The sequence below is a fragment of the Bos taurus genome, chromosome 17 (assembly GCF_002263795.3).
Source record: "Bos taurus isolate L1 Dominette 01449 registration number 42190680 breed Hereford chromosome 17, ARS-UCD2.0, whole genome shotgun sequence".
NCBI classification, from domain to species: domain Eukaryota; kingdom Metazoa; phylum Chordata; class Mammalia; order Artiodactyla; family Bovidae; genus Bos; species Bos taurus.
The window spans coordinates 53156221-53178933 of NC_037344.1; the positions used below are offsets into that span (position 1 = coordinate 53156221).

The 22713-nt window shown below is 44.5% G+C and overlaps 2 protein-coding genes across 6 annotated transcripts; one reads left to right on the forward strand and one right to left on the reverse strand.

Moving 5' to 3' along the window:
• Positions 1 to 70: 70 nt before the first annotated feature.
• DIABLO (diablo IAP-binding mitochondrial protein) lies at positions 71 to 17760 on the forward strand. 5 transcript variants are annotated; one of them, XM_005217750.5, is made up of 6 exons: positions 71 to 473; positions 1022 to 1148; positions 5162 to 5293; positions 7298 to 7408; positions 7597 to 7693; positions 16872 to 17760. In XM_005217750.5, exons 3-6 carry the CDS (start codon positions 5198 to 5200, stop codon positions 17069 to 17071), a joined length of 504 nt encoding a protein of 167 aa, XP_005217807.1. In that variant the 5' UTR covers positions 71 to 473; positions 1022 to 1148; positions 5162 to 5197; the 3' UTR covers positions 17072 to 17760. The 5 variants fall into 5 exon arrangements, with proteins under 5 accessions (XP_005217807.1, XP_010812186.1, XP_005217805.1 ...); XM_010813884.4 differs by lacking the exon at positions 16872 to 17760 and adding an exon at positions 15234 to 15703 and having other exon boundaries at positions 71 to 161; XM_005217748.5 differs by lacking the exon at positions 16872 to 17760 and adding an exon at positions 15237 to 15703 and having other exon boundaries at positions 71 to 161.
• A 150-nt stretch (positions 17761 to 17910) lies between these two features.
• Positions 17911 to 22645, reverse strand: B3GNT4 (UDP-GlcNAc:betaGal beta-1,3-N-acetylglucosaminyltransferase 4). Its single transcript, XM_024977699.2, has 2 exons — positions 22551 to 22645; positions 17911 to 19132 (listed from the first exon to the last, which is right to left on the reverse strand). Exon 2 carries the CDS (start codon positions 19123 to 19125, stop codon positions 18052 to 18054), a length of 1074 nt encoding a protein of 357 aa, XP_024833467.1. The 5' UTR covers positions 19126 to 19132; positions 22551 to 22645; the 3' UTR covers positions 17911 to 18051.
• Positions 22646 to 22713: the final 68 nt, after the last annotated feature.

A 22713-nucleotide genomic window follows, 5' to 3' on the forward strand; every position in this document is an offset into this window, starting at 1 on the left:
CTGGGGCGTGGTCATGGGACTAAGCCCTCTCAAGTGGCGGCCGCTCCCCGCCCCCTGCTCGCGAAGTGCCATCACTTCCGGCGTGTGCGCCTGGCGTCCTGCCGCCGCGGAATGGCGGCTCTACGGAGTTGGCTTTCTCGGAGCGTATCCTCGCTTTTCAGGTACCGCTGCGGTCGTGTAGGAGGTCAGGGTCGGACGGAGAGTGGGAACTCTGGGAGCGCCGTAACCAGACTGCAGCCCCGGCGTTGCGGGCTCGCGCTTCGCTTCTCGGCCGAGCGGGTCACGGCGTCCCGCCCCTCCCGGAGGTTTGAGGACGCCCCGCCCCTACTCCAGGTCTGAGGCCTCTACCCCCGGGACACGCCCGGACTTCACGTCCCACTGACGGATTTTTCGTTGTTCACCTGCCGAAAGAGCATTCCCCCACTTCGGGCTGTCTTTTGGGGGCGTCTCGGTCTGCCCGCGAAATGACTTCGGTTGGCCTCTTGAAGTCACAGGGGAGAATTAAGGGGAAAGGCCTGGGCTGGCGGTGGCTTGCCGGAGGGAATTTTCCCTGAGGGGGGAGGAGTTCCGGAAGTGTTCGGCTTCCAAGCAGGCCTGGTTCCCCTCGCAGCGCCTGCGGGCTCCACGTCGTGTCGCAAGGACCATCAGACCTTTTGCAGCCTAGGCCGGAGGACCAGCGCTAAATCCTGCCTGCAGAAGCGTTTTTATTTGGGCCTTAGTTTTTAAAAAGCTTTGAGACCACTATTTACACGTCTACACCTGGTACCTCTCAAACTCCACCACCATCCGCCCTCATTCCCGCGCGGGGGGAGCCAAGTAGCGATTGCCTGTTTGTGCGAGTCCAGGCCTCTCTAGTCCGCCCCGCTGCTCACTGAGTCCCGTCCTGTGAAAAGGCACCCTACGTCGTCATTTGGGTTCCAGCCTGGCCCCACTTTGAGTCTCCACCCCCTCCACGTAAATTGAAGAGGTTCTTCCAGATGGGTGGTTGTGCCTTATTAAACTTATTAAACTCTGTTTCTAGGTACAGACAGTGTGTTCCAGTCGTGGCTAACTTTAAGAAGCGCTGTTTCTCGGAATTGATAAGACCATGGCACAAAACGGTGGCTGTGGGATTTGGGGTCACTCTGTGTGCAGTTCCTATTGCCCAGGTGAAGTACCATCTTGTCACTCAGTGTTTTTGGTCTTTGTGTACTGTGTCCTCTGAAGTCTCAAATAGGCGATGAAGCATCTGACAAGCTCTAATGGTTTTCACCCAGCGCTCTCCCCAGCCCCAGGTGATGGTATGCTGTATCAGCATTGTTTCATAGCTGAGCAGATATATTAATATCCTCATTTTGGTCATTTGGTAGAAACTGGTATGTCAGTTTGGTCAAATTGTATAAAAAGGGAAGAAAGAAAATAATGTATTACAGAACAATAATCTTTTCATTGAACAAAACTTTATGGGGCAACTTTTATGTGTCATACACAAGAGACTAAGTAAATCAAGATTTCTGCTTTTGTAAATCTCACATTCTGGAGAGGAGGAGGAAGAAAAAGTGGAATGAGAAAAAAGATGAGCTCACAGATAGCGGAAGGTCAAAATGTACTTAGATGTTTGTACTTTGTGGGCCGTTGTAAGCATTGGAATTTATTATGATAAAGAAGCCACTGGGGATTTTAACATAAGATTATTATGGTCTGACATAAATTTTTTTTTAATTTATGTTTAATTGTAGGATAGTTGCTTTAAACTGTTGTGTTGGTTTCTCCTATACAACAGTGTGAATCAGCTACCAGTTCAGTTCAGTTCAGTCGCTCAGTCATGTCCGACTCTTTGCAACCCCATGAATCACAGCACGCCAGGCCTCCCTGTCCATCACCAACTCCCGGAGTTCACTCAGACTCATGTCCATCGAGTCAGTGATGCCATCCAGCCATCTCATCCTCTGTCGTCCCCTTCTCCTCCTGCCCCCAATCCCTCCCAGCATCAGAGTCTTTTCCAGTGAGTCAACTCTTCGCATGAGGTGGCCAAAGTACTGGAGTTTCAGCTTTAGCATCATTCCTTCCAAAGAAATCCCAGGGCTGATTTCCTTCAGAATGGACTGGTTGGATCTCCTTGCAGTCCAAGGGACTCTCAAGAGTCTTCTCCAACACCACAGTTCAAAGGCATCAATTCTTTGGCGCTCAGCCTTCTTCACAGTCCAACTCTCACATCCATACATGACCACAGGAAAAACCATAGCCTTGACTAGACGAACCTTTGTTGGCCAAGTAAATATAATAATAAGTATACGTATATACTTTCCCTTCTTCAGCTTCCCTCCCACCCCTGACATAAGTTTTTAAAGGTTGTTGTGTGGAACTAAAAAGACCAGTTGGGGTGCAGGCATGAGATGATCGTGGGCCTGAATCAGGTGGGGAGAAGTGGGTTGACGGTCAGCAGGTGTTGCTGTTGGGTTAGATGTAAAGTATATAACTTATTTCCAGTGGTTTTAAAAGGCCTCAGCAACTGAAAGAATGGTGTTGCCAGATACTGGGATGGAGAGGAGTGGGTTTTGAGAGGAGGAAATTTAAGAGTTTGGTTTTGCAAATGATGTCTAGGTAGAGCTGTCAACTAGACAGCTGATAGGGAAGTGACATCTTATTTTAAAACCATTGGTTATATGCCTTATCAGGAAGAACTAAATAGGAAACCAGCAAACATTTTGGCAAAATGTACTTGATACTTAAATGTGTGGTTAATCATGACAGCAAGATTAATTCCCTTTTTCACAAGTATTTTCAGCATCTCCTGAGGCTCTCTCATGAGCCCTTTCCTTTCTGTGCCGTACTCGGCCCTCGTCTCTGCAGACTGATGAATCTTTAACCTAAAAATGCTTACTTGGACACCAAGTTATTTTCAGTCATAATTAGGACAGCCTTTTCTTTCTTCCTCCAAAAGATTTTTTGTTTGTCCTTTGTAGTTTGTATATTGTTCTTAAGCCCTAGTTACCTCACTCAGTTCTGGGTCAGATGCCAGGACCCTTTGGTTGACAGGAGCCTCAACTCACTCTCCTGCAGGAAAAGCATTGCCACTTCCGTTCTTCAGAGCCTACAGTGGCTCTCCATTTTGTGTCAAAAAACTAAAATTCAGAGAACTTCCTCACAGTTCAGCAACCAGGCTAGATTCCCAAATAGCCCCTGCTTGCATCATATGTATTCTCCTCGTTTCATCTAACCCAGGATACCTGTCCATTCTAATCCTACTTGTCTTCAGACACAAGTCCCACCCCCTTGTGTGTTTGTTGTCGTTTTTAGCGTATTTATTCATTTTGGCTGTGCTGGTCTTCATTGCTGCACTCAGGGTTTCTCTAGTTTCAGTGAGCAGGGACTACTCTCTAGTTGTGTGTAGGCTTCTCACTGCAGTGGCTTCTCATGGAGCGCAGGCTCAGTAGTTGTGACACACGGGCTTAGTTGCCTCACGGGCATGTGGAATCTTCCCCAACCAGAGACTGAGCTTGAGTCCCTTCCATTGGCCGGCTGATTCTTAACCACTGGACCACAAGGGAACTCCCCCACCTCTTTTTAAAGCCTTCTTAGTTACTTGCCAGCAATGAGCTCCCTTTTCTGACCACTTATGTTGTATATTTTGATATTTGGTGATCATACATTTGACTCTGAGTCAGCAGAATACAAACGAAACTTTGGAGTGAGGAGGTTTGGTTTGGAAAGAGTTACATAACTATTCTGAGCTTCCATTTTCTCATCTTAAAAAAAGACATAATAATACGTGGACTGTTGTGAGGGACAAGTAAATGAGCACTGTAAAATGGAAGGCGTTTTATGAAGCCAAAAGGCTCAGCAGGTAAAGAGTCTCCTGCAATGCAGGAGACACAGGAGATCCGGGGTTTGATCCCTGGGTTGGGAAGGTCCCCTGGAGGAGGAAATGGCAACACACTCCAGTATTCTTGCCTAGGAAATCCCATGGGCAGAAGAGTCTGGTGGGCTGCAGTCCATAGGGTTGCAAAGAGTCAGACACAACTGAGCATGGTATAAAAATAAATAAATTTATATTTTTTTAATGGAGGGTATTAGCAAGACTTAACTTACCAGAATAAGTCAAAATTAGCTTTTCATGAGCAGAGAGGATATCATTCTTTGCTCTCTAGCTCTTCAGTGCAAGGTACTTAATAAATTCTTATTTATTTGATCAAATGAAAAGTGTGATAAATATAATTCATGATTTATTCATGTATCTTTTTTTGGCTGCACCAGGTCTTAGTTGCAGCACATGAGATCTTTGATCTTTATGGTGGCATTTGAACTCTTAGTTGCCACATGTCGGATCTAATTCCCAGATCAGGGATCAAACCCAGGCCCCCTCCATGTGTTTATGCTCTAAATAGCAAAAAAGAGATAACAGATGATAGAGGGGTTGGTTTGTTAGTTCTGATACAGTAAGTCCTCTGCTGAGGGAGAAAAAGGGGAGAGTCATCACAGTTTCTAGTATTTAATCAAGGTGGTCACAGCCCCCTTAACTCATGAGCTGGTTATACTGGTTTTTGTTTTTTTCAAATAAAACAGCTGAGGTCAGAGGAAAGAGTCTCCCTGCTCCCCCCAACCAAGACTGTACAGCTCAATCAAGAGGGATTCACCCTCTCCACCAGCCGTTTACTTTCTTACGCTCAGCTGAACTCCTTATCAACTCTGTGAAACCTTTTCTAAGCTATTGTCATTTAACACAGATGTGATTGCTCCCTTATGTGCACCCCTCCAGACTTCTTCCATAGCACCCATGGTACTTGATTGTATTAATTCTCTAGTTCACTCTTAGCTCCGACTCCTCCTCCTCCATCTGAAATCTTTAAGATTCTTATCTTTATATCCCAAGCATCTAGCACTGTGGTAATGAAGAATCATACCTTTGTGAAATTTGTGATTATAAGTACTAAGTCTTTTATAAAAAGGAATACTTTGCTCTTCGGAGCAGAGAATGACAAATAAAAAAAGTAGGTAGAAACCATACTGTAGAATCATTTTCATATGTTGTCTTTAATAGCACAAATAAAGCTTTAAAAGAAAAAGTTAACACAGAAGCAGCAGAATGTAGTTGTAGTGTGGGAATTACATTTTTTCCTTGGCTGTGATCTCAGCTTGATTTTTAGGTTAAAAGTTAAGTAAAAATGTTTGTGTCTTTCAGAAACCGGAGCCTCATTCTCTTAGTAACGATACATTAATGAGGAGGGCTGTGTCTTTGGTAACAGATAGCACCTCTACCTTTCTCTCTCAGACCACATATGCATTGATCGAAGCAATCACTGAATATACTAAGGTAAGTGTCTCCTCGTTAAGTCTTGATCATCTAAATCCATCATTAGCAAACTATGGCTCACGGATCAAATCTAGTCTTGCCTGTGTTTGTAGTTTGATTGGAACATGGCCAGTTTCATTTGTGTGTTGTCTATGACAGCTTTCATGAGTTGAATAGTTGCAAACAGACCACTCTCTGGCCCTTGACCAAAAAAAGTTGCTTTGCAAATCAGTTTACCTGTACCATTTTTCTAGATTGCACATATAAGCAATATTAGGCAATTTTTTTTTCTCCTTCTGACTTACTTCATTCTGTATGACACCCTCTAGATCCATCCATATCCCTGCAAATGTTACTATTTATTTCATTCCTTTTTATGACTGAATAATATTCTGTTGTATATATGTACCACATCTTTTTAATCTGTTTCTCTGTTGATGGACATTTAGATTGCTTTCATGTCCTGGCTATTGTAAATAGTGCTGCAGTGAACATTAAGGTATATGCCTTCTTTTAAATGATGGTTTTCTCTGGATATATGCCTAAGAGTGGGATTGTTGGGTCATACGGTAGTTCTATTTTTAGTTTTTTAAGGAACCTCCGTATTGGTCTCCATAGTGGTTGTACCAGTTTACGTTCCCACCATCAGTGTAGGAGGGTCCCCTTTTCTCCACGCCCTCTCCAGAGTTTGTTCATAGATATTTTAATGCTGGCCATTCTGACAGTGTGAGGTGATACCTCATTGCAGTTTGCCTTTCTCTGACTGGTACTGTGGAGCGTCTTTTCATGTGCTTTTTGGCCATCTGTATGTCTTTTGGGGAGAAACGTCTGTTTACGTCTGTTGTCCATGTTTTGATTGGGTTGTTTTTTTGATATTGAGCTGCATGAGCCATTTGTATACTTTGGAGATTAATCTCTTGTCAGTTGCTTCATTTGCACATATTTTCTCCATGCTGAGGGTTGTCTTTTAGTTTTGTTTATGGTTTCCTTTGCTGTGCAGAAGCTTTAATTAGACCCTATTTGTTTATTTTCATTATTCTAGGCAGTGGATTGAAAAAGATCTTGCTGTGATGTATGTCAAAGACTGTTCTGCCTATGTTTTCCTCTGAGCAATTTATAGTATTTGGCTTTACATTTAGGTCTTTAATCCATTTTATTTGTTGTGTATGGTGTTAGGGAGTGTTCTCATTCTTTTGCATGTAGCTGTCCTGTTTTCCCAGCACCAGTTATTAAAGAGACTGTCTTTGTTCCATTGTATATTCTTGCCTTGTCATAGATTAGGTGGTCATAGTTTTGTGGGTTTATCTCTGAACTTTCTAATACTATTCCATTATCTATATTTCTCTACCATATTATTTTGATTACTCTAACTGTAGTACAGTCTGAGGTCAGGGAGCCTGGTTCCTCCAGCCCCATTCTTGTTTCTCAAGATTGCTTTCACTATTTGGGGTCTTTTGTGTTTCCATATAAAATGTAAAATTTTGTTCTAATTCTGTGAAAATGCCCTTGGCAATTCGATTGGGATTGCATTGAATCTGTAGGTTGCTTTGGATAGTATGGTCATTTCCACAATACTGATTTTTCCAATCCAGGAACATGGTGTATGTCTCTTACCTGTTTGTATCACCTTTGAGTTCTTTCGTCAGTATCTTACATTTTCTGAGTACAGGTCTTTTGTCTTAAGTTTATTGCTAGATATTTTATTCTTTTTGTTGCAGTGGTAAATGGGATTGTTTTTATATATATATATATATATACACACACATACATTTTTCATATTCCTTTCCATATGGCTCATCACAGGATAGCGAATTTAGTTCCCTGTGCTATATAGTAGGACTCTGTTGTTTATCCATTCTCTATATAATGGTTTGCTTCTGCTAATCCCAAACTCCCAATCCATCCCTCACAGTGGTGAAGTTCAATGAATAGCCAATTTGCAGCAATGGGACTTCTATCCCATTGAGATGTAAGTCTCACCCTAATACATCTCACTTATTTTACTAATTTCTTCTGTATTTGTAGGCTGTTTATACCTTAATTTCTCTGTACCGACAATACACAAGTTTACTTGGGAAAATGAATTCACAGGAGGAAGATGAAGTGTGGCAGGTGATCATAGGAGCCAGAGTTGAGGTAAGCAAAGAGTTACTTGGATTATTCTGTTAGTGCTCCTACCTCATTGTGGTATCTAAATTATTAAATGAAGGTGTTTTACCAGTAACTGTCCTCTCAAACTGCTATTGAACTGAAGAAGTCCATTTAAATGTGCTTAATACTAATGAAGAGTCATGTTGTCTGAAGCGCTTTTGTTTAATTTATAGATGACTTCAAAACAACAAGAGTACCTGAAGCTGGAAACCACCTGGATGACTGCAGTTAGTCTTTCAGAGATGGCAGCAGAAGCTGCCTACCAAACAGGTAGGTTAAAGTTTGTACTGTAGAGGTGCTGTTGGAGTTTACATCCAGCCAAAAAATGAGGGATACTGTGGCTCTTTGTGAGAAGATGTTCCCATTTCCAGCATATTGTTTTCATTTACACAAAGAAAAAATTAATGCCCTTGTAGACCAGACCAGTAGAAGCTAGATGGTACAGAAAATGAAAAATGATAAAACTGTCAGTTGGAAATTTTGATTGCTTGCAAATAGTTAAGGATTTTACTTTTTTAGTAACCTAGATAATCTATCTGTATCTCAGGCTTTGTGGTAAACATTTTATAGATACTTTTAATCCCTGCAGTTCTTTTTAAAGTAGGAGTTATTATTATCATTCCCACTTTACAGATGAAGAAACTGGCAGATAGAGGGGGTTACATAATTCACCGAACATGCTGTGGTACCCAGTAAGTGAGCAGCCAAACTGGGATTCAACAAGTTAGGTCAAATCCTAAAGCCTTTGTCCCTGGTAGCCAGGGCATCATCCTCTCTACCTTAGTGCCTCCCAGTATAGAATGGTGCCCCATTCACCAGGGGTTTTCTAACCATCACTATCCATCCAGTAGGCTTGAGGTTGAATGATTTTCCAGTGTATTTTGAGGGAAATCCTCATTTAACATCTTACCTGAACGGTCCCAAACTATGTCAACATAAAAATTCTTAAGAAACTGGTTTGTTAAAATGTTTGTTTTCTGAAATCTTAAAGATGTAAAAGATGTTTTAAGTAGATACAGAAGGAATTCTTAGTTAACTAATGCCCAAGGAATCAAGAGATTCTGCAAACAGGACTGGAATGAAGACCAAAACAACAGAAGCGTGAACTAGCATTAGTGGCACACCAAAGATGGGGGCAGGGTCTCCAGGCACAGTGAAGAGGGAGCCTTGCTGAGAACATCGCCAGGCAGCCTTCACCACTCACTAGGCCAGCTTAAGGTCTAGCAGGAACAAAGAGGGAAGGTAAACTACAAGCATTATCTAAGAAAAAGACGTTTTCCCAGAACTGACTGAAGGGGCTCACAAAGGTTCTGAACAGAATTTAAAATATAAGTCTATCTCACATGGCAAGAAAATATTCAGAATGTAAAATATACAAAGAAAAATCCTAAAAACTATAAGAAAAAATAGAATACTTACAAAGGAAGTATATGCGTGAGTGTGTTAGTTTTTCAGTTGTGTCCAACTCTTTGCAACCCCGTGGACTGTAATCCACCAGGCTCTTCTGTTCACGGAATTCTCCAAGCAAGAATGCAGGAGTGGGAAGCCATTCTTCTCCAGGGGATTTTCCCAATCCAGGGATCAAACCCGTTGGTCTCTTGCATTGCAGGCAGATTCTTGACCTTCTGAGCCATAAGATAAGCCCCAGAGGAAGGATATCTGCAACCCTAAGATACAAGGTGACAAATCAGTAATCATTCAAATATCATTAAAATGTAAGAGTGAAAGACCTTCCTACAGAGACTCAAGGTTTACCAGTTGGCATGTACTTTCTGGAAAAGTGTTTAAAAAAAAAATTAGAAGCACCTGAGATACAGAAATAATGAACAAAACTTAGTACAACTTGTCAGAAGCTCTGAATGTTAAATTTTTAAGTAATCAAATCAGTTTGGGAAAGCAGTGAAAGCATGCTAAGCTTTGTTGTTTGAGAAGGGAGACGTTGGCTTAACATAGACATTGTTAAACACTTCAAGAAGAAGTGCTGGGGGAAGGGACAAAGAAAACTTAATAAATTCAGTTAAGGCTACAGGTTGAAGAAATAAAGCCTGTTAATTAGAAAACGCAAAGTAAAGGAACATGTTCAACCATCAGTAATCACAATAAAGAGTAAATTTACTTACTAAATGATACTTCGTATTAAAAAATAATTCTAGCTAAAACTGTTTACAGAGGCACATCTAAAATAACAGATAGGAAGATTGGGTATTTTAAGATAAACTGAAATATCAAAAAGCTGAGCAAAAAGGTGACAGCAGTGTTAGAAGAGGGATTCAAGACAGAAAACATTAAAAGGGACAGAACAGTTTATCAAGACACCACTTGAAATGTGTGCCTAATAAGCCAAAATCTGATAGATTTACAAGGAGAAATTGAGCTTTACACATATCTCAGGCTCATAGGTCAAAACATGAAAAAAGCGATTAGGTGTTGGAACAGGATAATTTTTTTTTTTTTAAGCCTAACCAAATATATACACTGAATACAAAATGTTGCCCCCACCAAAAAAAAACCTCTTCAAATACAAATAGTATATAAACATGTACAAAAATTGATTTTTATGCCAAGTGACAAAGACTCAGAAAATTACTTGATATCCCCTTCCTCACCAAAAATAAAAATGGAAATTTAACTTGCACAACTCAAGTATATTAAAAAAAAAAACCCTGATTTTAAAATGGACAGAAGACCTGAACGATTTTCCAAAGACATATAGATGGCCAAACAGGTGCATGAAATGATACACAGTGTTGCTAAGCATCAGGGAAATGCAAGTCAAAACCATGATGAAATATCACCTCACACCTATCAGCATGGCTATTATCAAAGAGGATCATAAATAACAAATGTTGGTGAGAATGTGGAAAAAAGGTAACCCTAGTACACTGTTGGTGATGATGTAAAACGGTGTAGCCAACTGTGGTAAACAGTATTGTGGTTCCTCAAAAATAAACCTACACACCTATGGTCAACTAATCTATGACAAAGGAGGCAAGAATATACAGTGGAGAAAAGACAGTCTCTTCAAAAAGTGGTGCTGGGGAAACGACATCTACAAGTAAATGAATGAAATTAGAATGATCCCTAACACCATACTCAAAAATAACATCAAAATGGATTTAAAGACCTAAATGTAAGGCTGGATATGATAAAACTCTTAGAGGAAAACACAGAACACTCTCTGACATAAATTGCAGCAATGTCTTTTTTGATCCACCTGCTAGAATAATGAAAATAAAAACAAATGGGACCTAATTAGACATAAAAGCTTTTGCATAGCAAAGGAACTCATAAAAAGAAAACCCTCAGTGTGGGAGAAAATACTTGAAAATGAAGCAACCCACAAAGGATTAATCTACAAAATACACAAAGAGCTCATACAACGCAACAACAAAAAAAAATCAAAAAATGGGCAGAACAGTCAAGTAGATATTTCTCCAAAGAAGAAATACCTATGGCCAACAGCACATGAAAACATGCGCAGCTTCACTAATTAGAGAAATACAAATCAAAACTGCAATGAGATGTCACTTCACACTGGCCATCACCAAAAAGTACAAGCAATAAATGCTGAAAGGTAAAGGGAACCCTCCTACACTGTTGGTGGGAATGAAAAATTGGTACAACCACTATGGAGAATAGTATGGCGGTTCCTTAAAAAACTAAAAGTAGGACTACCATATGATCCAGCAATCCCACTCTTGGGTATATATCCAGAGAAAAGCATAATTCAAAAAAAATACAGGCACACCAATATTGACTACAGCAACACTTATAATAGGTAAGATGTGGCAGCAACCAAACTATCCATCAACAGGAGTGGATAAAGAAGATGTAGTACATACTGGGCTTCCCTGGTGGCTCAGTGGTAGAGGAATCTGCTTGCCGATTCAGGACACGTAGGTTTGTGCCCTGGTCTAGGAAGATCCCACATGTCAAGGAGCAACCTAGCCTGTGCTCTAGAGCTTGGGAACTGCAACCATTGAGCCCACATGCCCTAGGAGCAGCCACAGCAATGAGAAAGATGTGGCACATATATACAGTGGGATATAACTCAGCCATATAAAGAATGAAATAATACTGCAACAACATGGATGGACCTAGAGAGGGTCATACTTAGCGAAGTCAGAGAAAGCCGTATATGACATCACTTATATATGGAACCAAAAAAGGCAAAATAACTTAGAAAGATAAATAGAGTCACAAATATAGAAAACAAACTTATGGTTTTCAGAGGGAAAGGTTGAGGGTGGGAATAAATTGGAAGCTTAGGATTGACACATAGATACTATATATATAAAACAGGTAACTATTAAGGCCCTACTGTATAGCACAGGGAACTCAACAGTCTGTAGTGACCTATATGGGAAAAGAATCTAAAGAAGAGCAGATAGATGTATGTGTATAGCTGATTCACTTTATTGTACACCTGAAGCACACCATTGTAAATCAACTACTCAAAACCTTCTTTTCAAAGAATTGTAAAAATAAATAATAAAACTGAAAACTGGGAATTCTGTGGCTGCCCAGTGGTTAGGACTCCATGCTTTCACTGCCAAGGGCACAGGTTCAGTCCCTGGTGAGGGAACTAAAATCCTACAATCTTTTTTTTTTTTCTTTTCTTTTTGCTGTGTGCAGCACATCCAAAAAAAAAAAAAAAAACCCACTACTATATGATCCAGCAGTTCCTTTCTGTGCTGTGTGCATGTGTGTTAAGTTGCTTCAGTCATGTCAAACTCTGTGCAACCCTATGGATTGTAGCCTGCCAGGCTCCTCTGTCCCTGAGGATTCTCCAGGCAAGACTACTGGCATGGGTTGCCATTTCCTCCTCTAGGGGATCTTCCCAACCCAGGGACCAAATCCATTTCTCTTATATCTCTTGCATTGGCAGGTGGATTCTTAACCACTAGCACCACTTGGGAAGCCCTAATTACTTTCTACTCCTGGGTATATATCTGAAGAAATCTAAACTATGAATTTGTTTTTTTTTTTGTTTGTTGTTTTTTTGTGTGTACACATTTAGTTTTATTGTAACAAAGCAACTTGTACACTTTTAAGGTTTAAAACTGAGCATCATCTTTCCTTTCCAGTGAAACAAAAAGAAAAATTTAAAAATAAACAGGAACAAAATTACAATAGAGAATGTCAATTGCAAATAAGATCCTACAGGTTCTGCTGATTATGAATTTGAAAAGATGTATGTGCTCCTATGTTCATAGCATTATTTACAATAGCCAAGATTCGGAAGCAACCTAAGTGTCCATCAGCAGATGAATTGATAAAGATGTAGTGTGTGTGTATACTGCTCTGCCACAAAAGAATGAAATTTTGCCATTTGCAACAGTATGGATGTACTTGCAGGGTTTAGGCTTAGTAAAATGTCAGACACCAATAAGTACTGTATATCACTTAGGTGTGGAATCTAAAAAAGAAAACTAGTGAATATAACAAATCAGACTCATGGGTATAGAGAACAAACCAGTGGTTACAAATGGGGAGTGGGAAGGGGATGAAGAGGTAGTGTATAAAATAAACTACAGAGATGTACAGCATGAGAAATAGAGCTGCACATAATATATTATTATAACAACTAAGTGGTTTAGAACCTTTAAAAGTTGTGAATAGTTATGTTGTACACCTAAAACTTCTATACTGTTGTAAATCAGCTATACCTCAATAAAGAAAAATGGAAATTTGAAAGTACTCAGAACTCTCATGACAAGTCTCATTAATAGCAGACACCTAGAGCGTTGTAGACAAAGTAGCTCTTAAATAGAAATGGACCCCTTATTTAAAGATGAATGTCATAAATACAAAACACAGCAACCATAAATGACAGGTAATGTTCCCTGTACCAGGAGGTACTGAAAATAAACTTTTAGCCCAGTAAGTTAGGAAAAGCAAATAAATTCAGACAGTGCCAAATAAAAGGTATAAGACGACGAAAAAATAGTCAAAAAGGCAAAAAACCTGGTTCCTTGTAAAGAATAAGGAAAATAAGGTTTGGATTGGGGGCAGGAGGAGAAGGGACGACAGGATGAGATGGCTGGATGGCATCACTGACTCGATGGACGTGAGTTTGAGTGAACTCTGGGAGTTGGTGATGGACAGGGAGGCCTGGCGTGCTGTGATTCATGGGGTCACAAAGAGTCGGACACGACTGAGCGACTGAACTGAACCGAAGTATAACTTTTAGAGTGCAGAAGTAACATCAGAAAGAGCTATTATAGTTTATCTATTTTTGGCTGCACTGGGTCTTTGGTGCGCAATCTTTGGCGCTCAGGATTCTCGTTGTGGTGGCTTCTCGTTGCAGAGCACAGGTTCTAGAGCACAGGCTCAGTAGCTGTAGCACACAGGCTTAGTCGCCCCTCAGCATGTGGACTCTTCCCCGACCAAGGATCAAACCTATGTCCCCTGCTTTGGCAAAGCCCAGAAAGAGCTATTAGGGAGTTTTTTTAAATCATAGAATATTATGATATTTATGTAAATCCTAAGTTGGCCCAGGAAGAATCAAAGCAAGAGGAGTAACCACAAAAGTTGAAACAATATTCATAAAAAATCTGTGCCCCCAAATTAGACACTAAGTCCACGCAGTTTTGTGTGAGAATTTTATCAAATCTTCAAGAAACATAAATCCTGTGTTACAGAAAGTGTACCAGAAAATGACGACAAGCCTCCCAACTATTATAACTGTCTAAAGCCACCGTGGGCTTCCATGGTATAAAGAATACGCTTGCCAATGCAGGAGACATGGGTTTGATCCCTGGGTTGGGAAGATCCCCTGGAGAAGGAAATGGCAACCCACTGGTGTGAAGTGGTACCTCATTATAGTTTTGATTTGCATTTCTCTAATAATTATGTGATGTTGAGCATCGATATCCTTGCCTGAGAAATCCTGTGGACAGAGGAGCCTGGTGGGCTACAGTCCATGGGGTTGCAGAGAGTCAGTCACAACTTAGTCACTAAACCACCACCACCAAAGCCATAGGCCTGAACCCAAACTGGACTAGACGAGCACTAGAACAAAAACCTACAGCTCAGTGCCACCTGTGGATAGATACAAATTAAAAATAGCCATATACCTTCAAAATACAATTGTAATTCAACACTGGGGGGAAAAACTTATCAAGAGAACATAGGCAAAACATTCTCTGACATAAATCATACCAATGTTTACTTAGATCAGCCTCCCAAGGCAATACAAATAAAAACAAAAGTAAATAAATGGGACATAGTCAAACTTACAAGCCTTTGCACAACAAAGGAAGCAAACAAAAAAGAGCCTACAGAATGGTAGCAAATAATTGCAAACAGTGTGAACCGACAATACTTAATTTCCAAAATACACAGACAGCTCATACAGTGCAACAACAGCAACAAAAAGAAAACCCAATCAGAACATGGGCAAAACATGTAAGATATTTCTCCAAAGAAATACATATGGCCAACAGGCACATGAAAAGATGCTCACCGTCACTAATTATTAGAGAAATTTAAATCAGAACTATAATGAGGTACCACCTCACACCAGTCAGAATGGCCATCATTAAAGAGTCTACAAATAACAAATGTTGGAGGGGGTGTGGAGGAAAGGGAACCCTCGTATACTGTTGGTGGGAATGTAAGTTGGTGTAGCCGCTATAGAAAATGGAGATTACTCAGAAAAGTAAGAACTGCCATATGGTGGAGCAACCCCGCTCCTGGGCGTGTACCCAGACAAGACTATTAATTCAAAAAGATATGTGCAACCCTGTGTTCATAGCAACACTATTTACAATAGCCAAAACATGGAAACAACCTAAATATCCATCAGCAGATGACTGGAGAAAGAAGATGGGGGTTCATGTACACAACGGACTACTACTCGGCCGTAAAAAGGAAAGAATGCCATTTGCAGCAACATGGATGCAACTAGAGATATCATACTGAGGAGGAGAAAAACATACATACTATATCACGTAACTGTGGAATGTAAACTAGGACACAAGTGAACCTATCTGTGAAACAAGCATGGACACAGGACAGACTGGTAGTTGCCGAGAGGTTGGGGAGGGATGGACTGGGAGGTTGGGATTAGCAGATGTAAGCTTTTATATATAGAACGGATAAACAACAAAGTCCTACTGTATTACATAGAGAACTCTATGCAGTATCCTACGATAAACCATAATGGAAAAGAATATTTGCAAAAAGAATATATGTATTACTGAATCACGTTGCTGTGCAGCAGTAATTAAGACATTGTAGATCAACTGTACTTCAATAAAAATAAATTTTAAAAGATCTTGTGTACATACAGTGAAAAAACCCCAAAACCTATCAACATTTAATTCACTACTTAAGGTTATCTACAGTAGGTTTAAGGAGAAAAGCCACCTCTGTAATCATATCAATGTATGCCCCAAGAAGCTTCAGTAAAATGTAGTGTCCATTTATGATTTAAACCTAAATTAAGTACAATTATAGTTTTCCTAACATCATAAAAGTAGCTGTACATCATAGTGAAATATGAGAAACATTTCCATCAATGTCAGAAATAAGGGTGCCTGCTGTTCTCCACTACCTTTCAACATTCTACTAAAGGTTCTCTTTAATGCAGTAAGCTAGAAAAGAACTGCTCGAGTGTTCTGTAGATGAATTAAATATGCGCATCTATACGGGCTTCCCTGGTGGCTCAGCTGGTAAAGAATCCATCTGCAATTCAGGAGCACTGGATTCTGTCCCTGAGTTGGGAAGATCCCCTGGAGAAGGGAATGGCTACCCACTCTAGGATTCTGGCCTGGAGAATTCCATGGACTGTGCAGTCCGTGTGGTCACAAAGAGTCAGACACGACTGAGTGACTTTCATATGATGAAATACACTAGCAACAGGTATCAATAAAATGATATCATTCAAAAATAAAATTGCAAAATATGTTCACTAAATACCGTTTGTGCCATTATGTCAATTTAGAGTCAATTTTTTCCTGAGTATTCCATGTGAATACAGTAACTTTTAAAAAAGATTAATTGGCCTTAGTGGTTCATGAATTGAACAGTAGCCCATCTAGTATTAATTAGTAGATGAAATGTTGCTTTACAGTAACATTTTAAAGGATGAGAAAGATGCTGTTTAAACTTCCAAAAGATAGAGCTTTGACAAATTTGTGAATGATCTCTTCATTGTCAAGTAGAAGTGTATTACTTGAATGTAGTTTAAAAAATTAAAATCTTAAAACGCCTATACTAAGAGCTGTGCAGCCATAAAGATGATTGTGGGAATTGCATTTGATAATTATGATGACTGCTGACAGCTGGAGGAAAATGCCAGGGTTTTGACAATAGAGAGGAAAACAGACCTGAATATGGAGGTAGAAGGTTCTCTACTCTGCAGGGAGGCTCAGGTACAACCACAAAGAGCCCCTAGGCTTTCCTTGTGTCCACTCAGCATAAATGGCCCATCTTCCGGCAGGCGCGGACCAGGCCTCCATAACGGCCAGGAGTCACATCCAGCTGGTGAAATCGCAGGTGCAGGAGGTACGCCAGCTTTCCCAGAAGGCGGAAACCAAGTTGGCAGAAGCACAGACAGAGGAACTCCGACAGAAAACCCAGGAGGACGGGAGCGAGAGGGCCGAGCCGGAGGAGCAGGAGGCCTACCTGCGTGAGGATTGACACTGCTGCCGCTCAGCCTGCAGAAGGCAGGGCAGGCGCCACCCGGCCCCGGCTTAGCACAGCTTCCTCCGCACAGAGAGGCAGTGGCAGGGCCTGCCCGGGCCCGTCAGACCAGAGGTCGTTGGGAGCTGTGAGTGCCTGACCCCCGTCCCCACCGTCTCAGGCCTGTACTGGACCTGGCTCTTAGCCTGTGGGCACTGCACCCCACTCAGCAGGGTTGCCCTCTCGCCCACCCTGGATCTTTTTACCTCTCACCCAGAGCATTTCACCAACCTGGCCAGAGAGAGGGGGCCTTCTCTGTCATGTCCACAAGTTCAGTAGCTGTTTAACCTCAGTTTTCCCATCTTACTTACATTTTCTAATGTGATTCAGTATTTGCTCCCTCCATAGGGGCATGAGTTTAGGGGAGAAGGGGAGACTGTCCTGTTTATGAGATTTCTTTGTGTTGAGTGTTTCTAATGCCTTCTGTGACCTGGCCCCAGTGCCCTGTAAGGATATCTCAGGCAAAGGAGCCAAAAATCCATTGTTCTTAAGGGACTGAATATGGAGTGTTTACCTGGTGCTCACAACAGGACTTACTCCAACACACGCTTCTCATTTCCTTTTTTGCTTGGAGTTTCTCTATTGTATCTGAAGGAAGATAATTTTTTTGCATTTAAAAAAGAAAATGTTTCTGTGTGTCTTCTGGAGTCCTGTGCAGTGGCCCTCCTTTGCCCGCCGCCCTCCCCCTGCCCCAACTAGAGGAGCCCTAAGGGCTCCAGGAGTGCCCCGGCACCTCATGGAGTTCTGGCAGCATTTGCCATGTTTTGCCCCTTTAACACATACTGGTACAAGTTAGCCAGATTTCAGTATTTTAATCAAAGGTAGCAAGGTGTGGGAGGGGTTTACAAAAACAAAGTCAGTGTTCCCTGTAGCCTGTCAAGGGCCAGGTTGCAGGGTTCTTGATTTCTCATGATTGAAAAATTAAACAGTCCACTCGCTCAGCCCACCCCAGGAAGCTGGGACAAGGGGGCAGCTGCACACTTGAGCCCCTCGTCTATTACCAGTGACCACATGGTCCACATCTCCAGGGGATTGAGGCGGTGGACCAGAAGGAGCCCTCGGTACAGACAGGGATCTAGAGGGTTCAGGGGCCGCCGGATTCCGAAAGTCTTGAAGCCAGCGTGGTGCATGGGGCTCACCCCCAGCTTTCTCAAGCACATCCCCACAAAGACGTCATCAATGGGGAAGAGTTCAGCCTCTTCCACAGCCAACTGGAGGCGCTGCACGGTGGCTCTGGACATGACATACCCCCCACCCCCAGCATAGGGCGGGTAGTGGCGGGCCCTGTACATGGATGGTGGGATGAAATATTTGACCTTGGTGTTCCTGTTGGGCAGGGCCTGACGGATGACGTCCCCCACCAGGAGGTCCTGGGCTGGGTCCCAGCCATCCAGGAACTCCAGCACATTGGGGATATGGACAAAGACGTCATCATCTCCTTTTAGTATGAAATTGGCCTGGGGACAGGCAGCAGCCACCCAGCGCTGCAGGTGCAGCTCTTTGAGTGTCAGGTTGAAGAAGTCCTCAGCAAAGTCCCACTGCAGGATGTCATCAAACTCGCGGCTCTCGTAGGCCAGCAGCTGGGCTGGGGGAGCAGGCCCTGCCAACCCCAGGAGGAACACCAGCTTCAGCTGCCGGCCCTTAGCCCAGCTTCCCGCCCGGCCCCACGTGCTGCGGATGGCCGCGCGCCGCTCCACATGGCCGGGCTGCGACTTGATGGCCAGGAGCAGAAAGGTGTCCTCGGCACAGCCCGAAGGCTCCAGCAGGATGGAGAAGTTGCGGCAGTGGCGGTAGGTCAAGAAGAGGCGGTGACGGGTGGGCAGGAACAGGGAGGCATTAGCCACCGTGTGGTTGGGTAGACATGGGCTGCGCCGGAGCCCTGGGGGAGCCCAGAAGGGCTGTCGGGCCACGGGCCCCCCTGCTGGCTGGGCCTCCTTCTTCAGTAAGAACAGGCAGCTGAGCAGCAACACTGCAAGGCTGTACAGGACCAGCCACCCCACCTTGTGGAACATGGTGGTCCTGCAAGGAGAGCGCTGGTGAGCGGACGCAGTCCTGGCCCGGCCTCCACCTCGTCCATCCAAGAGCAACCCACCATCCTGCGTGCGTGCTAAGTCGCTCACTCATGTCCGATTCTCTGTGACCCCATGGACTGTAGCCCACCAGGCTCTGTCCATGGGATTCTCCAGGCAAGAATACTGGAGTGGGTTGCCATTTCCTCCTCCACGGGATCTTCCCAACCCAGGGATCGAACCTATGTCTCTTGCATCTCTGCTTCCCTGGTGGCTCAATGGTAGAGAATCCACCTGCCAGTGCAGGAGATATGGGTTTGATCCCTGATCCAGGAAGATCCCTCATACTTCAGAGCAGCTAAGCCTGTGCACCACAACCACTGAGCCTCCAGCAACTAGGTCCTTCTATTTTTTTCAGTGTGTCCTCTGGCTCCTTCCACAGCCCCTCCCATAGAACAGACCAAGCACACCAGCCGTGCCAGCGCTTGCTTCCCTTCTGCTGTCATTAGAGAACTTGGCTCAACTTTTTCTCCAAAAAGACTTGCAGCCACTTTAGATATATGAGACACCACAAGTGTTTTCAGTATTTCCCAAGAAACTCAAGTACCTAATGAGTTTCAGTGAAAATGACACAGCTTATTTCCAGAAAGAAACTCGAGAGTGCTCTGTTGATGGAAGACCCAGTCTCAGAGATGACAGCCCCAGACACTGTCCTTAGGGAGTCTGGTCCACTGGGGAGAACCACTGTAGGGCAGCAGCAGGTGACAGAGGCCACAGAACGCACCCTTCACACCTGCCCCAGGTAGCTTGGGTTTCCTGGGGAGTCAGTGAAATGGGGCTTTAGGAAAAACACAAAAACATGCACAGGAAGAGCGTGAAACAAATAGGGAAGCCATAGACTTGTATCAGGCTCCCCTGCAGACACCTCTCACCAGTTCCTACTGCTTACTGAGTTCCGGTTTTCTCTTAGCAAGTCTCCTGGTGATCCAAAGAGAAGGCTGAGAAATGGTAACTTAGCACAGTAACCTACCCACAGCTCACAGCAGCAAAGCCAGGCCTCAGTCTCCCTCCTCGTCACCTCCCTGCTATGTCCTGGACCAGCTAGCCATCACTTCGATCCAGTCTACCTGCATTAAGCTCATCCCTGTTGTCTCTGCTGCCACTCCCCCAAAAGTATCTCACAGCTGCCAGAATTGTGGTGTGGGAGAAGACTCTTGAGAGTCCCTTGGACTGCAAGGAGATCAAACCAGTCAATCCTAAAGGAAATCAGTCCTGAATATTCATTGGAAGGCTGAAGCTGAAACTCCCAATACTTTGGCCACCTGATGCAAAGAACGAACTCACTGGAAAAGACCCGGATGCTGGGAAAAATTGAAGGCAGGAAGAGAAGGGGATGACAGAGGATGCGATGGTTGGATGGCATCACTGACTCGATGGACATGAGTTTAAGCAAGCTCCAGGAGCTGGTGATGGACAGGGAGGCCTGGTGTGCTGCAGTCCATGGGGTCACAAAGAGTCAGACACGACTGAGGGACTGAACTGAACTGACAGCTGCCAGGGCTGCTGTAGCAGGCAAAACTGGCAGGGTCACAGCTCTCACAGTCCAAGAAGCCAGTACAAACCTCAAAGTGTTGAAAAGAAATTAAAGCAGTGTGAGGGAATACAGTGACCCAGAAGGCTGTCTTAGCCAACAGTAGTTTAGAAAGACCTTCCTGAAAAAGAACACCTGAGCAAGAACTGAACAAAGTAAGGATCCAAACCACATAAAGGTGTGGGGGGAGGGGGAGACTTCCCTTGTGATTCAGTGGTTAAGAATCCACCTGCCAATGCAGGGGACATGGGTTCCATTCCTGGTCCGGGAAGATTCCACCTGCCGTGGGGCAGCTACACCCATATGCCTAGAACCTGTGACCCACAACAAGAGAAGTCACTGCAATGAGAAGCCGGAGCACCACAACTAGAGTGGCCCCTGCTCACTGCAACCAGAGAAAGCAAGCGGGCAGCAACGAAGACCCAGTGCAGCCAGAAATAATTTTTTTATTAAAGATCTGGGGAGGAGGAGTGGGGAGAGGAGGGGAGAGCATGGTCTGGGCCGGAGGGAACAGTTGAGTGCAGAGCTCCTGACAGAGGACAGGAGGTGTGCAGTGTGGTTGGAGTGTAAAGGACAAGGAGGAAAGTGGTAGGTAGTGAAGCAGAAGCAAAAGCCTGAGGAAGGTCACATACAAGATCCATAGTGAAGTTCCCGGGAAAGATCTAGGGTTTTATTGTAAGCACTGCGGAGATCCCTTAGAGGATTTAGCAGAGAAGGTCACTACTGCTGATGCTTAGATGATGGTTTATGGAAGGGCAAGAATGGAAACACGAAAGTAGCTAGCAAACTCTTGCATTAGTCATTAAGGGAGCGCAGCTGAGACTAGGGTGGAGGCTGTGGGGCGCCTGAGGGCCAGATGGATTGCAGGCATAGAAAATGGCTTTCAGGTGTGGGAGATACACTGGCTGCTGGAGAGGACGCCGGGGGAAGGGGAGAGTGGGGGCAGATTGGTGGCGCCATTTACCGAGAAGGGCGCAAAGCCAGCAGTTTGGTTTTGACTTGTGCGTTTCAGAGGCGCTGTGGACCCGATTGCCCCTTTGCCCACAGCGCTCCCAGGGCGCCCAATTCCTCGGCGCTCCACTGCAGGAGCTAACCCCCAACTCCCCACCGCAAGGACGGGCCGTTCCTCTGCTCCCCACTCCACTGCACTTACTGTGAATTCAATTCAGTACCTGCTAAACATAAGCCTCCCTCCATTCTGTGACCCGCCCCCTCCCCCTCCCCAAGCCTGGTCCTTCGGTGAGTGCACGCCTTACCCTCAAGTGGGTGCTGAGCCCTAAGGGTCTGATATTGCTTCTGGGATCCTCACTGGTCTCGGTAACCTGGTATGCTTCGATGAGGGCAAGGGTCAAGGGCTGGTTCATTCTCCACACGACAGTCCGTAAAGGACTGTTGTGGGGGCGCAAAGTCCCGCGGGGTCGCCAGAACAGGAACCAGAGCCCCGCGGTGGGCACCCCTCTCCCGGCTGGAGCACAGTCAGCAGCGCTGCACGACGGGGAATCCGGAGCAAGCGCCCCCAGGCTGCCCCCGGCCAAACCCCCAGCTCCGGCCATTCGGCATTCTTGCCCCAGTGGGGCGAACAGAAGCCGAGAGGTATCAGGAGACACCCCTCACCTCACCCCCGGCCCCGGCTCCGGCCCCGACGGTTCACTGGGGGCAGGAAACGGCTCCCGCCGGGCAGGGCGACCACGACCTCAATGCAACCAGGTCGGTGCATTGCCCCTCCCGGGCATGGGCCCGGCACCCCTCTGCTCACACTGGGACAGGCCCCTCCCAGCAGAGGGGCTCCAGGCCGACCCAGACCCGACACCCGTCCGCTCGCCCCTCGCCGACCTACCTGAGCCGTGACGCCGCCTGGGCACAGGCGAGGAGCTCGCGCAGCGGGACCAGGTGAGCACAGTTTGCTCTTCTGGGCTCGTGCGGAGGGCGGGGCTTCGCGGCGCCCGCCAGCGCTGGCCACGCCCGCGCACCGCTGCCTCCCCAGCCGCGGACGTCGGGCT

Excerpts from the sequence above, each read along its gene's own strand:
- DIABLO (NM_001045882.2), top strand. The coding sequence starts at position 112 with ATGGCGGCTCTACGGAGTTGGCTTTCTCGGAGCGTATCCTCGCTTTTC. Across the intron at positions 162-1,021 it reads AGCGTATCCTCGCTTTTCAG|GTACAGACAGTGTGTTCCAG; the intron begins GTACCGCTGCGG and ends CTCTGTTTCTAG. Across the intron at positions 5,294-7,297 it reads CAATCACTGAATATACTAAG|GCTGTTTATACCTTAATTTC; the intron begins GTAAGTGTCTCC and ends CTGTATTTGTAG.
- B3GNT4 (XM_024977699.2), bottom strand. The coding sequence starts at position 19,125 with ATGTTCCACAAGGTGGGGTGGCTGGTCCTGTACAGCCTTGCAGTGTTG.